Source organism: Buceros rhinoceros, unplaced genomic scaffold (assembly GCF_000710305.1).
Source record: "Buceros rhinoceros silvestris isolate BGI_N320 unplaced genomic scaffold, ASM71030v1 scaffold6036, whole genome shotgun sequence".
Lineage (NCBI taxonomy): Eukaryota > Metazoa > Chordata > Aves > Bucerotiformes > Bucerotidae > Buceros > Buceros rhinoceros.
This window is the reverse complement of record NW_010415686.1, coordinates 4246-20013: the sequence shown is the minus strand read 5'-3', so window position 1 is coordinate 20013 and position 15768 is coordinate 4246. Positions and strand designations below refer to the sequence as shown.

General features: G+C 51.1%; 1 protein-coding gene across 1 annotated transcript in view; it reads left to right on the top strand.

Annotated features, from left to right (window-relative positions):
- Positions 1 to 15768, top strand: part of NEO1 (neogenin 1) — a gene marked incomplete at both ends in the record, with an annotated part of 69171 nt that overhangs the window by 49574 nt on the left and 3829 nt on the right. Inside the window, 7 exons of the mRNA XM_010137498.1 lie at positions 5597 to 5756; positions 8900 to 9054; positions 9570 to 9718; positions 10498 to 10636; positions 13574 to 13623; positions 13828 to 13972; positions 15187 to 15297. Coding sequence (XP_010135800.1) covers positions 5597 to 5756; positions 8900 to 9054; positions 9570 to 9718; positions 10498 to 10636; positions 13574 to 13623; positions 13828 to 13972; positions 15187 to 15297 — 909 coding nt within the window. The remainder of the gene's footprint in view (positions 1 to 5596; positions 5757 to 8899; positions 9055 to 9569; positions 9719 to 10497; positions 10637 to 13573; positions 13624 to 13827; positions 13973 to 15186; positions 15298 to 15768) is intronic.

Sequence of the window (15768 nt, the reverse complement as noted above, 5' to 3'; positions counted from 1 at the left end):
TCCACTTGCTGCATTATCTGTGTCCTCTGAAGGTGCATCTACATGGAAGGAGCTCTCAGGAAATTTCCCACCCACCCCTGCTCCTCACCCATTGAATTGCATCTCCGAGGAGTCTTGGACCTCGATGTCTTTAGGGTGAAACTGAACTGGAAGGAGCTCTCCAGTCCCTGTCTGGCATTCAGGGTAAGAGCTAGTCCAAAGCGAATCCTATAGAGTCTGTACCATGTGGGTGCTGCATCCCCCTCCAGTGCTTCTCCCACCGCTTCCTGATGTAGACTTAGCCTCAACCAGGGTTCAGAAGCCCCTGACGCTCTCATTTGACAGACATGACTTTGTGAGCAGTTAGTGATGGCCAAGAATGGCCTCAATGCGGCCACCAACTCGTTCTTCAAGTGTTTATGCCTCTTAATTTCATATACATCAATCCTGCCTTCTGGAGGTGGGGCGTAGCGCTGGCCTGTGGGTGAGGTCGCTGAGGGAGCTGGGCTCGTCCCGGTCATTCAGACGACAGCGGCAGCCCTGAAGCAGGTCACACTCTTCCGCCTTTCCTGTGTGGTGCGTATCCGATGGCATCACTGGAATGTTTTTGCCCAAAGCAGGAGGAAGCTGTGAATATGCCAATGATGCGCCACGGGAGGAAAAAGGAAATCTAGACCGGAGGGGGTGGACAACATGGAAAATATTTCTGATAATTCGCTAACGAGTAAAGCATTTCAATTTCTGTTTTTCAGGCGCGGCAGGTTTGGTAGAGTTGTTTTTGAAAGATCACATCAGCATCCTGGGTGGTGACGGTAGCACAGCGCCCCAGGCACACGTGGCTCCCCCGGTTTGTTATCTCGCCGCAGTGAGTTACGCTGATAGCAGGAGGGGTCACCTCCCCTGCACGATGAAATACTGGGCACCTTGTCAGTGTAGCAAACCGATAGACACCCCCGGCTCGTGCCTTGGGCTGGACCAGCCGCGCGTGGTGGAAGGGAGGTATGCTGCTTTTGCCAGGGAAGGGTTCGAGTTCTAGAAGCACTGATGGTTGTAGTTGGTTTGAGTCCAACTCCTCGCGGGTGTTTGTGAGCTCCCCAGACCGCTTGGATGCAATAGCTGCAGCAGGTGATGTCTGCTCAGCAGAAACCCTCAGAAGGAGCAAAGGGACCTCTGGCTGTCTCGCAGTGGCTGGGTTTCAGCAGCGGAGCGGTACCGGTATCTGTTTAGCAGTTCAGACATCGTTCGGTTGCCCAGGTTACCACGTCAGTGTTAGAAAAATGATTGTGCAAAGCCAAAAAAGGAGCGCTGGAAATGCTCTGCTTTGCTTTTATCTTATTTTCATTAGCTTTTACTTTGTTAGCTGCAGACAGATAAATCAACCTACTCTCCTCGTCTATTGATCCAGAATTGAGATTGTATTGCGACAGTTCTGATGGATCCTCTCAGCAACGCGTGTTTAGCCGCGGTCTCCCCCACTCAGCCCCTGCCGGCAGCCGAGCCGCTGCTGAAGGAGTGATTCATTTCTGCCGGCCGCTTGGCTGAATGACTCCTTTCACATGCTCTTCACGGCAGCGGGCTGGATCTCCTCTGTGCCGCCTGCGTGCGACGGCGCGTTGAGCAAGGACTTCTTCTTGATCCCTTAGAAAAACAGAAGCTCAGATGACATGAGATGAAAGGAGATGGAATGTGTGTTAGAAAGAAAGAAGAGGCTTGTTCTGCCTGTTACTCGTTACACCAGGCTTAAAAGCTTGAAGTAATGAAGCTGCTCCCTTACTGGCATTAGAACTCATTTTGGTGTAATGGCTCATCAGCTCGGTGGAGCGCTCTGCTGCCCGGCCCTGCACACATCAGCGCTTGGAGGAAGAGTGGGGAGGAAAGGGAAGGGGACGACCTGCCCTTGGGAATAGGTCCCCAGCCATCAGCGGTACCCGATCGGTACCGCTCCAGCGTTCCATCGCCGGGGAGCCAGGGAGCAGCGCTCCTGCCCACGCGTCGCTTACCTGACTCCTGCCATTGACACGTCCTTTGTGCTTTCGCTTGGTTCGTGGTTTATCTTCGGATGCCACTCGTGTCGTGTTGTGTGTGACCGATCTACCTATAACGCTGTCAGCGTCTGGGCTTGAGTTGTACACGAGGATAAAACTGGGCTTCTGTTAATCTGGGAGCTCTTGGCAGCTCTCCCAAGCTCTTCGTCTTGGTGCCTACAGGTTCTTAAGCACCGTGCGCAGATCGCTTGAGTAAAAGATGAATCTTTTTCATTATATAGGAAGACAAATACATGAGTACGTGGGATGTGGTTTAGATTAAGCAGATGAATTTTAAATATTTGTCAGGGGAATCATTTTCCTTAGAGAATTGTCAGCGTTTTCTTTTAATTTAATTATATTAAAAATATTTGTATTGCTTTTTAACTAAACCGAATGATTTTTAGAGATCGGTGAGATGCATCGTTTGAGTCACGAGTGCATAACGTGAAGCAGATCATCGGACGGCATTACCGAGACACGTCAGAGTGTTAACGAGAGGCGATGGAAGATAGGTGGTGTGCGTGCCGGGCGCGAATGGGTGCCCCAGCCCTACCCAGCCAAGTGGTGCCCTGGAGGATGGTCCTCCGAAAGCCTTCTGGGGAGCTTTGGTCTTGTAAGGTCCGAGAGTCGAAATTCATCTCCTGCCGCTTTCCTAGAGGTGAAAGAAACATCAGAAATGGTGGTTGTAGGGATTCCTGTACTGACACAGCAGCCGCCTGTTGTGCTGGAAGGGTTTTAACTTTCTTTTTCAATAATGGAGGAGCTTCAGGGGTTGTGTAGTTTAAATGCGTGTGAGAGCAGTCAGTGGGAGTTCACTCAAATGGATCAGACAATGCCCCCTCAGAAGGCACTTGGCTCTTGCGGCTGTAAAACACAAGTTTGCTTTTGTAACAGCTTCCCGACAGATCAGTCCTCAACCTGTGCATGGTTTGAAATAATATTGTAATGTAATTAGCTAACAGGAGGGTACGAAATCAGGGCTCTCTGCAAGGGGAAACTACTCAGTTGACGTGGAAAGTGAAATGGGAAGTGAACTGCAGAGTAGCACACCTTGTTCCTCAGCAGGAGCGTGATGTGGGAGGAGTGAACATAGGAGCAGTGAGGAAGTCTCCAGCCCAAGAGAACTGTTCACGTGGGCTCAAATTTGCCCATGGGAGTAAGCAGCACCATGAACATGACACTGAACTGGGCTCTAATTGTTGTTTGGGAGCAGAGAGATAGTAGTTGGGAAGATCCCCTGGCCCCAGCGCAGGGCATCTGCCGGTGTTGAACTCTGAGGTTCCGACCAGCCCAGCCTGGTGAGTTCCTCCCTCTGCCAGCGTACCTACTGCTCCGCCCAGTCTGGTGTAACCTGCAACGATACGAAACCCTCTCTCCCAGCACCCAGCCCTGGGTAATGCCACTCATTACCCGGGTTGTCGGGTAGTCTTCCTCCCATTCAACCCTGGTGCTGGGAGCCTGCTGGGCCAGCCAGCTCTCCACACGCCCCATCTCCCTCCTGCCAGTCTGTATTTCCCCATGTTAGCTCCAGGGATAGCACTGGAGATGGTGCAAAGGATATTGTGAACAATGTCCACTCTTACCCCCAACTCCTGACCACAGGGTTCAGTGCCTTGATGTCAAATGCCTTCCTCAGTTTCCTCAGGGTCTTAAATTCTACATCTGAGGGTCACTTCAGCTAAGGATGCCAGTGACTATTGAGCCTCTGAACAAGCTTTCCCCGTTTTTGAATAGGAAATGTAGGAGAGCATCTCTCGCACTGCGGCACCTAGCGCTGGCGTCAAGGTGTCCCCAACAGCCTTGGCTGTTCGCTGCTGCTTTGAGAAATGGTGATGTTGCAGGTTGGAGGATGGTAACAGCAGTAATGGTAAAGTGCTGAAAACTTGAGCTAGAACCTTTTCTGCCCCAGGATGCTGCTGTTGCTCCTCGGTATCAAAGTGGAAAGTCTTGATTTTAGTAGAAACACAAGAACATGTAGTTGCAATGTAATGACACTGGTGATGGTATTTACACCAGTTCTTGCTGGGAGAGTGAAACTTTCCCATTCGACGGGATGGGCAGTATCTGAAAGAGGAGATAAAACACGAACAAGAGCTTCAGGGAAGGTGGGAGATGCGATGGACCAGTAACAGGCACACGGACGCGTGGGAAGGAGGGGAGGAAGGGCATCGCCCATGGCCCCATGGAGCTGCACCTCATTGGTGGGGGTGGTTGGTCCCTAGAAGGACACCCTCGTCTTCGTGTGAAACAGTGAAGCATCTCCTAGTTCTGCCCACGCGCTTTTGTTACACTGTGTGGAGCTGGGAACGGCAAGTGGTTTGTTCTGCCTCCACTTGTTGCCTAAGAAACAGAAATTAAAAACTGCCAATTCAAGACCTACGTGTGAGGTGATGCTTGGGCTGACGAGGGGTTTTCAGAATTTAAAATCAGATGGTTGTTGCTGATGGACTTCTCAGGGCAGCGGAGACGTTCTCAGCGTGTCTGCCTGAAGGGCTGGTTGTTCCCATAACAACTTCTGGTTGACTCAGGGGCGTCGTGTGCAGTTTTCTCCTTGTCCATCGGGACACAAGTCCACGTGTTCTGGTGGTGTGTTAGGTGAAGGTGCTGCAGCTCTCAGCAAAAGCTGTGCTAGTCCTGGGCTTCTTTCTGGGCTAGGGGAGAATCTGAGCCATTTTCGATAGGTTCCGTAATTAATAAGGGGATAAATGAGCGTAGATTCCTGTGTGGGAAATCTCGTGGGGTGGCTTAAGCTTGGTAAATAGTTACTGATTGCCCAGAAACACTCAGGGTATCCTGAGCTTTTCTAGGTGTTTGTTACTGATTGTGCTCGGTGGTAACGGGGGTCCAGCTGCTCTGAGTTCTGCTGTTCGATTTCCTGCCCGGGCTGCTGGAGTGGGCTGTGGAAAGCAGCTCCTGGTGGACTGGCCAACCAGTCCGCACCGTCTACCCCAGCTTTCCAGCAGGAGCACAAGAGGGCGTACACGATTTGCCACAGAAACGTTGGCCAAGTCTTCGTTTATACGAAGCGGGAGTTGTTTGTGCTGGTTCATGTCATCTGTTCGGGATTGAGAAGAATATAAATTAATTTTGCATGTTAATGAAGCAAAATCGAAAGCGGGCCTGGAGGTATTGAATGAGTGGTTCAGGTTGGGGTTTTCACTGGTAAAGGTTTGCTGTTGCCTCTGGTTTACAGAGGTGAACGTCCTGTTTGCCGCTGGTATACCAGTCCTCTGATGAGGGCCTGTTCGATCCTCGGTGTTCACCCTTCCCTCTCCCTCGCCCCTTCCATTCCAGTGGAGATCTGGTCTGCTTGCTCGACAGTGCCGTGTCCTTGAATATTCCCCATTAGTTTCCAGTAGTGACCTCTGCCTGCATGTCGGCCTTCAGTTTAATGGCCTTTTTTGTGTGTTCATTTTCTTTTGTTTCCCATCGTGGTTTTGTTTATTTCTTTTGTGTTCTTTTTCTGTTTTCTTTTTTTAAACCGTGGTGATGTTTGCCCTTCATATTCCCCAATGTTTGCACATGACAAGATGTTGCCATCCCAACATTACCTCCCACTTCACTGACCAGTGCCACTAATGACCATCTAGCACCAGCTACAACAGGACCGCTGCCTTCAGCCCCACGCGACGTCGTGGCCACCCTCGTCTCCACTCGCTTCATCAGACTGACGTGGCGGACGCCTGTCTCGGACCCTCAAGGAGACAACCTCACCTATTCAATCTTCTACACCAAGGAAGGTATAAACAGGTAAAGATCTTGACCTGTAAAGTGGGTTGTGCTCTTCAATGACTTGTCTTCGCTCCACCTTTGCTCAGAAGCACTATAAACCTTAAGTCTTCAATGCCCAGAGGAGCCCGAGGGGTTGTTTCCCTTCCCTCCTGCACCCTGGTTAGAGGAAGAACCACGTGGTAGGTGTGGGTTAAGTGCTGTGGCAGGTTGAATGTCGGTTCTCTCCAAGTAACCCCGGCAAACAGGTTTCTTGAAGGTGAAGCACCCCTGAGGTCTGGACCCTTTATCCTAATGGTTCAGGTCCATCTCCCCGGTTTTCTTCCTGATAGGATCTGCTGCTCAGAACGAGTTTCAAATTGTTGCAATAAGTTTGAAGAAGTTGGTGCTAACAATCGTTTTGAGCCTTGCTTAATTAATTGTAAATTAGCTTGCTTATCAGATTGATTACTCAGGAGACAATTATCTGTCTGGGAACTGACTGGAGTGTGAGACTCCGAGTTGTTTTGAAGCGAATATAAACCACGCTGCTACTGGTGGGGAATCGCCGCTTCCTTCACCCTGTGGGTGCTCACCTTGGCCAGGCTCACGACCGTTAAATGAGGCAATTAGTAGAACTTCCTTTGCCTCACGAAAGTCGTTTTTCCACTACTTCATTACTCTGCTAATAGTCGTTCATGCTGGAGATGCTGGGAGACAAGGAAGAACGTGGCATGTGGCCAACAGGTCTCGCTTCTTGCCTCTGCTCCTTCACGTTCCTGGTTGTCACCGCTGGGTTTTTGGGAAGTGATCTGCTGGAGGTGGTTTTATGCCTCTCCCTGAACTGTCTTGAGGGAACAAAATGCATCCCCTTCCGCTACACACAGGACTAGAGAAATCTAGAAAACATTCTGCTCAGGCCAAAAGCCTGTGTGGAACCGGGTGAGAGGAGTCTCCTAGTTCGTGGTGAGCAATCAGGACATTGTAGGATGATCTGCAGAAGCTGCTGTTCTTGCACAGCCACCCTCCTTGCTGAGGCAGTTACGTAGGAATGAAGAGGGTGTCCTGTGGCTTCACCTAGCGCCAGAGCTGAGGTGGCACCCGATTAGGTAGCAATTACCGTCTTCGCTCTAGGGACACGGTTGTTCCACCTTGAAGGTAGCCGGCTTTTCCCTGAGCGACTCGAGGGCTGTGTCAAACCTCAGCTCCAGTGTACAAAGCTCTGTACTGGGCATCAAACTGGAGTGAGTCAGAATAGTCACAGTGTTCGGTCGGGTAACGCCATGATTCCTGCAGACCATCTGTTTTCATACCTGTTACAGCTACCTGCACACGTCAGAGCCCGGAAAGGTGCCCCAGGCTCCAGGAGGGATTCATGAAGCACTTGATGAGATTAATCGCGGCGTATTTTTTACATACTGTTGAGAGGGAAGCTCTTAGTTCATGACTGAAAATCACAACCCTTTAAAGTGTCCATTTATTTTTTTACAGATGTTGTTTTTCCATTATAATGTTTTTGATTTTTATTGTAATTTTAAATAATAACCTTGGAGTGCTGCTGGCAGGGGGGATGTTCCTTGATCAAATCAATGTAGTTACACTTCAGGCAGAAAAAGCAGCTTTTGCCTGTGAAGGGGAGGCGGCTGTGACTCCCAGGTGTGGATCAGCTGGTGCCTCCGGGGTCTCAGACAGCAGCGCTGAGTCTCACACACCTCTGGGCGGAAACTGCCTGCTGGAAAACGCATTTCCAGGCAAACATCAGCTGTCACTGGGCAAGTCCGCGGGGGAAAAGGTTTCATTCTGGGGTGGGTATGACATTCCTGTAGTGAGTGTCTCACTTCCCCGTCAGCTTCTTTCCTGCATAAACATTAAAAGAAGGAAAATATTTTGTAGACCTTTTTAAATCAAATCTGCTGCTGCTGGTTTAACGATGTACTGGTGGATTTAAAAAGAAAGAAATTAAAACCGGGATTTTGCCATCGTATTTCCACGCTAGAAACTAGAGCGTGATGGCTTAGGGAGGAGAGGGGGAGGCTGCGGAATCTTTGTGCCTGGGCTGCTGCATTAAAAATGATTTAATAGCAGCTTCTGGCGGGGATGCGAATCGCCTGCCCTCTGCTGTAGAGCTGAACAAAGTCTGCAGACAAAAGGAAGAGCCCCGTTCCGAGCAGTCATGTTCCCCCTTGGTTTTCTCCATGGGGAAGTTTTTGTCTGTTGTAACATACAGCATTGATGAGCGTTTTGAGGGCGTCGGTGGCGCCCTGTCGAGGAAGGACAGCCCGTCGGTGTCGCTGCCCGGCCGGAGCTCTGCTGAAGTCCCCGACAGCAGCAGTGCTGCAGATAAAGGCTGTCGGTAGCTGATGGTTCACCTTTCTCTCTGCCCCTCCGCCCTGAGCTCGCTAAGAACGGACGGAGCTTCCTGAGCGGTGGTTCCCGGGGGGCAGGCAGCCGGTTGCCCCCTGCCTGGGGGCGCAGTGGAGGCTCACTGGAGGCAGCGCAGCGCTCCTCCTGCTTGCCTCCATGCACAAAGCATGTTCTCCCACCCGGATCACGCTTCCAGCCCGCAAAACGTGGGCCCTTCTGCAGAGCCACACAGGAGCGCTCGTTCCCACCCACCGCGCCCGCTCTTTGGAGGGGGGGTCTGGTAGCCCAGGGCCAGCTCCATGGTGTCACTGGAGGTGAGCCCCCTCAGGCCACTCTGGCAGAAGCCCCTCTCACGTGCCTGGTACGAGGGTGAACCGCAGCCAAGGGCTGGTTCCTGCCAGCCAGCAAAAACAAGAGGCAGCCCCCCAGTATTAAGAGAAATGCCTTAAATCCCGGCAGGCTCCATGTCTGCTGCTTAAATATTTCTTCTGCCTTCAGAGGAGCAGGATAAACTGTCGCTGTGAGTTATCACACGCTGGTACTAGAATAACAAAGAAACTCCTGAGGATTTTGTGGTGTCAGGTGGAATTTATTCTTTCACTTCAGTGTGGGGGGGTGGTGGTATTCAAAGAGGAGTTACAGAATTAGAAGCTGTCCCCAGCAGTTTTGGCCTCTCATTGTCCTGTCGTGCGGTCAGCACAGCGTAAATAACCCCGTCGTTAACCCACTAGACCCGTCCCACCAGGATCCCTCTCAGTAGCAGCTCTTCCTTCCTCTACCCCTCAAAACCCCTCCTCCTAATCCGTGATTCTTTCCTAAAGGGAGCGCGTTGAAAATACCAGTCGTGCTGGAGAGACACAAGTGACCATCCAAAACCTGATGCCAGAAACGGTTTATGTCTTCCGAGTTGTGGCTCAGAACAGGCACGGCGCCGGGGAGAGCTCGGTCCCGCTGAAGGTGGCCACTCAGCCAGAGGGTAAGCAGGAAACATTGTCAGGCTTCGGGAGTTTGGGTTGGTTTGTGTGTTTTCCCCATTCATGACCTTCCCAGAACAGGTCAGTACTCTTCAACATTGCGCTTCAAAATGATTTGCCAGGTCGGTGTGCTCACACGATTTATTGTCCCCATTGGGAAGAAGCGATAAGAGGTTCCTTGTTAAATTCTCTAGACTTTCTGTGGGAAGAGGAATTCTTTGAAATTGTCATGAACTCTGAGAGAGAAAAAAGGAAAACTTTCAGAGCATGTGAGCTCTGTCATTTGTTGGGGTCGTTCAGGACAAAAGGGATCTGACCCAGGAAGCAGGAGCTCCTGTAGAAATTTGGTCCCACCTTTACACCCCCCTGATGAGTCCATGTGAAATGCCAAAATGAGAAAAAACACCCGTCTTTAAGGGGAGCTGATGAGTAGTGAAGTTGACGCTAAATTAATGAGCTACGGAAGGTGGTGGTGGCTGGGCTCAGTGACTAACAGAGTTTGATGCTTACGTTTCAGTTCAGCTTCCTGGTCCAGCACCCAACATCCGCGCCTACGCCAGCTCACCCACCTCCGTTACGGTGACCTGGGAAACGCCGCTGTCTGGCAACGGGGAAATCCAGAACTACAAGCTCTACTACATGGAGAAGGGGCAGGACACCGAACAGGTACTGAGCCGCCCTCTTCCCGCGTGGCACACAGCGCCGTCATCAGCCTTCCGTCTTGTTCTAGAAACCCCTAGAGAAGGGTTCGTTCTTCTGACAGCCGAGATACGGCAATATTGAAAACTAAAAAGGCAGCATGAAACGTCTGTGTCATGGAATTAAGAGTGGGGTTTAGATAGCGATCAGCACCGAGGAGCTCGTGGGGAAGCCCACCACTGCCCGAGAGGAGAACACCGCTCTAGCTCTATCACCCTTGCCCGGGCTGGTGGCGGCGGTGGTGAGGGGGCTGGTGCAGCTGTTACAGCTCGGCTGGGTTTAGTGACGTAGGCTACCGGCTGAGTTTAGCATGAGCCTTAATCTGAGCTGTCCTTACTGCTCGAGGTCTTTGATCCAGTGACTGAGATTTTGATACTACTGAGGGTCTCATGGCATTTTCTTAGTGAAATCTAATAACGTTTTCTGCTGGTCCTCCTGGAATGACCCAGGATGCTCTGTACAAGCTGCCACCTGAGGATAATGGCAACTTTGGGAGGATTAATCGCAGTCATTTAATTTCTCATCTCGTTGCATACGGGTATGATCCCAGCTTTAAAAAGCTAAGGGAAGAATGGGTTTTTTTTTCAGTTTTCAAGATCATTTTCACAGCATCTTTTAAATAGGGCTGTCGTACTCCTCAGATAAAATGACTTCTGCTCCTGCATCGCACTGTTCGAAAGACAGGAATAACTTTTACTAGCAGCCCCGGCTGACCCTGTCTGCTCCATGTGTTTCTTTACGAGCAGGACGTTGATGTGGCAGGACTCTCCCACACCATTAACGGCTTAAAGAAGTACACGGAGTACAGTTTCCGAGTGGTGGCATACAACAAACACGGGCCTGGAGTCTCGACCCAAGACGTGGTGGTACGAACGCTCTCAGACGGTAAGCTGCTCCGTTCCAGTTGAGTTTTGGTTTTAGGAACTGCCTGGCAATTTCCTTCAAGTGGATTTTTAACCAGACTTCTTCAGGTTCTGTTCCTTGTCGCCCTGTTTTATTACCAATGTGGCTGTATGCGGTGGAAGTTCCCCCAGAGGCTCTGCAGGTTGGGTGAAGCAAAATCCCGTGCCCACGGAGTCCCCAGTGTTCTGATAAGGAAACAACGACGTCCTTCATCTCCATATCGGTGCTTTATTTCATGGCTTATTGAGTCTGCAAAGCATTAGGAACAGAGGGAAAAGCGACACTGTGGAATGCAGCACCTCCAAATGGTGTTCAAGGCTCTATCATACTTTCACGTAGGAGCAGACTCCCACTTTTGGGGTGGTTTTATTTTACTGGTGGTCGTAGGGGAAGTGTTGGTGTCTTTGGTTGCGCTCCAGCACAGACACTGTTACATCAGTTGCCCGGAGCAGTGAAAGGGGGAGCGGTAACAGTGTGTGCTGTAAGGCAAACAAAGACCTAACGTGGACACATCTAAGTATGTAAACATTTGCAGAGCCATCGGGGTTAACAGTAACTTCTGTTTTGTGTAGAGAAGGTTATTTGTTTATCCCAAAGAACCGTCAGACCAAGTGTGAGCTTAGCCTGGCTCCTGCGTGCACTTAAAGGGGGAGGTGGAGGAGACTGAAAGTGTGTCAGAGATGCAAGTGTGTGATCACCAGCATCTGAGGGACTTTCTTGGCTCATTTAGAGCACTGAGGGGGTATTTCTAGATGGATCTTGGTGGAATTGGTCTGCTCAGAGCCCTCATTCTGCAAGTGGAGGTAGGATGATTTTTCCCATGGGTGTAACCTCACCTCCTGAGAGCTTCAGCTGTCACTTCAAGACCCAGGTGCAAAACGTCCCGAGGTCTTTCTGCAGCTCTTTACCATCAGATCCACTCTGAACTACCATTCATCACCACGCTGCTCGACCCCTTTCATCCCTCTGAGTGTGTGGAGCAACAGGGGTCTGGGCAGATACCAGTGGAGCTCCACAGGTCACCTCCCACCAGGACGTTCTACATTCTCTTTCCTGTCTTTGGTTTCTCGGTCGAGGACTTCTCTCCCGTCATCGCTTCGTTTCTTAAGAGCTCTCCAGCAGGTTTACCATGCGGGATTTCCCTTCACCAAGTGACAAATAGATATTGTCACCCGGTGTGTCTGTGATTTCATGCTTTATCAGAGCTCCAGGGTATTTGCCTAACACAGGTTTCTAACTTCCTGCTAGAGGTGTCTCACATGGAACCGCTGTTAAATACTGGCACCTCCCAGTAGCAAGGGAACTCGTGAGAGGTCACGTGTAAGTCATGGAACCGTGCTCCGCCCTGTGCCTGCCTCCTCCGAAATCCCCTGAGTGACGGCTCAGTCGGAGAGGTCCTGTAAGTCCCTTGTAAAGGGTGTCGTGGAAGCCTCTCCTCTGCCTCTCACTTGGTACAAATGCAGAGCAGACAGACATTGCCCTTGTCCGCCATACCCTGACCATCTGCCAACTCTACCGTTTCTCTAAGGGCTTCCAGAAGAAGAAGAATGTATTAGTAGTTGTAAAGTCATTCTCAAGTTTTCCTGAAGTTTTCTGGCCCAGTTTACTTTTTGACGTTTAACCTATAGAAATGCATGTCCTACAGCTTTCTGAAGGAAGTCTTCTTTCTTTCTTAGTCTGTGAACACTGCTGTTAACCGTCCTGTTCTCCCCCTTCAGCTTCAGACCTTTCCAGACGAGTGATGCACGTTTTCTGCTCGTGTTTTCTTGTGGTGCTGTCTGTAAGCCATCTCCCTGTTCCTGCAGGCATTTCTTCCCGAGCTTCCTTTAGCTTCTATTTAACAAGCCTCCACATTTTGGTGTAGGTTTTTGCCCGTCACCGGTTACGGTGGTTTGTGGCAGGATAGCTCTGAGGTGTTGCCTCTTGAACCACAGGTTTTGGGCTGCTCCTCGGGGTTGCTTCTCTTCTCGTGATCTTCCTGATCCATAGGAAGGAATCACACGTTACAGCAGGAAATGAAATCTCTGCGTCACACTGTGATCGAGGGCGTTTCCCGCGCCAGCTGGTCCTTGCAGGCTCTCTGAGCCGTCGGCGCGTCGTGGTCCTCCTGCCCAGCTGGTTACCAGACTGTGCTTTCCCTGTGTATGAGATGGGGGTGTACGATGATATGGACGTGCACGTATCCTTGTGTCCTGCTGTCTTTATACCCCTTCTGTGCTGCTTCCCTGCTCCTTGCTGGAGCCTCGCTTCCCACAGGGAACCCTCACCTCGGCCTCTGAGATAGCGTCTGTGAGGCCGAAGTGCTGTGGAAGGATTCCCCAGGTCTCGGGCTCTCCCTTACATTGTCTCTTTGTCTAACGGAGTTTCACCGCTGCCACCAGCAAGCTGCTACAGCTGGTGAAGAGCTGACCGCGAGCGGCAGTCTAAAAGCCGAAAGCCTCTTTGCGGTCCCCTCCACCTCTGCAGTAACACCGTGACAGGCTGGCTCTGAGGTTTCCCTCTTGCAGAGCATCATGATAGCAAACTCCATGGCTAGAATTTTACACGTGTGTTCCCAGAACAGAGCACGTACGTTGAAGACATGGTTTTGAGAAGCAGGGACCGCCATCTCTTTTCTTCGAGTGTGTGGGCAGTACCTTCAAACAGAAACCAGTTTTATGTAGATCCCTGCGGTAGGTGAAGACCTTCTGAATAAACAGCAGTGTCGTTCTGTGTGATGAAAACACCTAAACCTGCTAAGCCGTCGCTGGGTCGTAAAGCACCTCTGGCAGGATTTTGCTGGTACTTTGTGTAGTGTCTTACACCAGAGTGCTTTGTGCTTTCTCACTGAACGACAGCAGAGGGTAGTTGTGTGCGGAAGTACGGTATCTGCTACGGCCTGTGGAGATCATGGTGTTGTAACACCTTTCCTGTTTCCAGTCCCCAGTGCTCCACCACAGAACCTAACGCTGGAGGTCCGGAATTCCAAGGTAAGAGCTGGAGAATTTCCTGTTCCTTACGGGTAGAGAAAAGCTTGGTGGGTCTTGGATCACCAGAATTTAGAGCTGTTCGGGGTCTTGTTTTCTCCCACGCTGCTCTTTGCTGTCCCCTGTGCCACGCAGTATGAGCACCAGCGCAGTGTCTCTGGCTGCGTGGGAGGCCGTGACTTTGTAACCACCTTCTGCCTTCCCCAGAGCATCATGCTGCACTGGCAGCCACCTCCTGCAGGGACCCACAGCGGGCAAATCACCGGCTACAAAATACGCTACCGGAAAGTGTCCCGCAAGAGCGACGTAACAGAGAGCATCGGCGGGACCCAGCTTTTCCAGCTGATTGAAGGTGGGATGGCGTTACGTGCAAGCGTTCCTTACCAGGAGGGGGGTTCAGGTGCTTTTAGGGGGCTGAGGCTCAGAGACACGTTTACGTGGGGTTCTTGCCTTGGAAGGAAATCAGAAAACACTTCAGATGAGTGTTTGTAGGCTCTGAGGTGTCCTATGGGCTGGCTGGTGGTAACCGACGTCTAGAGACCTGTTTTCAGCCCTAATTGATCCACCAAGTGGACTGGAGCCCTTTTCAAACCTTGACGAAAGGCACAGGGCTGGCATGGAGGAGATGGCCCTGAGCTCGTGGCGTCTGCCTAAATGCCGCAGCAAACCTGTGGAGGAGGGTGCCCAAGATCTGGGGTCTGGCCAGGTGTTGGGCAGACTCATCTGCTGGACGTGACGTAGGTGTGCTCAGCATCCCAACAACATCTCACCTCGGGCGTCTGTGGAAATCATCCCCCCGACATCATCCTTTTCCCTTCTCTCTGGCGTGAATGCAATAGATCCTGACTTAAACAGGCCCATCCGGCGCTTCCCGGGGTGTAACTCATGTGTCGTTACTAGGATTTCCTTTAGCAGAAATACTCGAGAACAGGAGCGAGACCCCATTTTGTCCGCTTTTTACCTCTCTGTAAATGAACAGTCGGTCAAAAGAGAAGAAAAGGAGCCTCTCTGGAAAACGAGTATGTGCTTCTCAACAAGATGTTTTCACTTGTTTTCAGAAACTCCAGCTGTGACTCAGGAAGTTCCCGGCTGCTCACAGAGTAGCAGTTGATGTGTGCCTGTGACTAGGGTATAATTTTGCCAGCCACAAAGCCTGTGTATCAGATTTTGAGTGCATTTCCATCCTGCTTTGCTTAGGAGTTGCACACTCTTCCACACAGTAACCAAGCAGGGCGCAGTTTGCTCACTTGCTGCCTGAACTGCCCAGACAGGACCTCACAGCCTCTTGCCGTGGCGCACGGGGACAGTCTGCAGCGTGGCGCAGCCCGGGGGTATCTCCGGTCCCCGCTGAGCTGTTACCCCCAGCTGGGGTCAGCCTCCTGGCCGGAGCCGCCCTGCAGGTCGTGCCGGTTCCGCTCCTGCCCTTGTGGGATGCTCCATCAGCGGTGGTTGGGGCGAACGGCTTCTCGCCGCCAGGTTATCGCGGTGGTTTAATCCAGGACGGCGACTCCTGTGCTTGCAGCCAGAATTCCAGTGCTGATGTCTCGGTCGCTCTCTGTCTCCCAGGTCTCGAACGAGGAACCGAATACAGCTTCCGAGTCGCCGCCCTGACGGTTAACGGAACTGGGCCGGCCACTGACTGGGTGTCAACAGAAACCTTTGAGAGCGATCTGGATGGTAAGATCAGAATGTGACCCTATTCGTGACATCCAAACCATCGGAGTTCATGGCAGGGCGCAGGAAAGTTCGATTGCCTTTCTCTAACGGCAAACCTGGTTTTGCTCCATTGGTTTCGATGTATTCTAACTACACAACGTGATTTATTTATGAGTAAGTGCAGTCAAGTTCTATTTTAACACAAAATTCTCGCCAAGACAATTAAATGGCTTGAAATTAAACCCTCCTTCTACACTTTGTAGTGCTCTGAGCTGGCACTATGTGACTTGTGCTAAGAAATAACCCAATTAGGAATGACAATGTCACTGTTCCCATATTTAATGAATAATACATTATAAGATGTGTGTAATACTGGCTCGATTTTATGTTCTAATAAAACCCGTCCGTTAATCGTGCAGGGGTTTGCACGCTGTGGAACAGAGGCAGGTTTCCCTGCGGGGGGCAGGAGGGCGGTTCCGTGTGCCCGCAGCC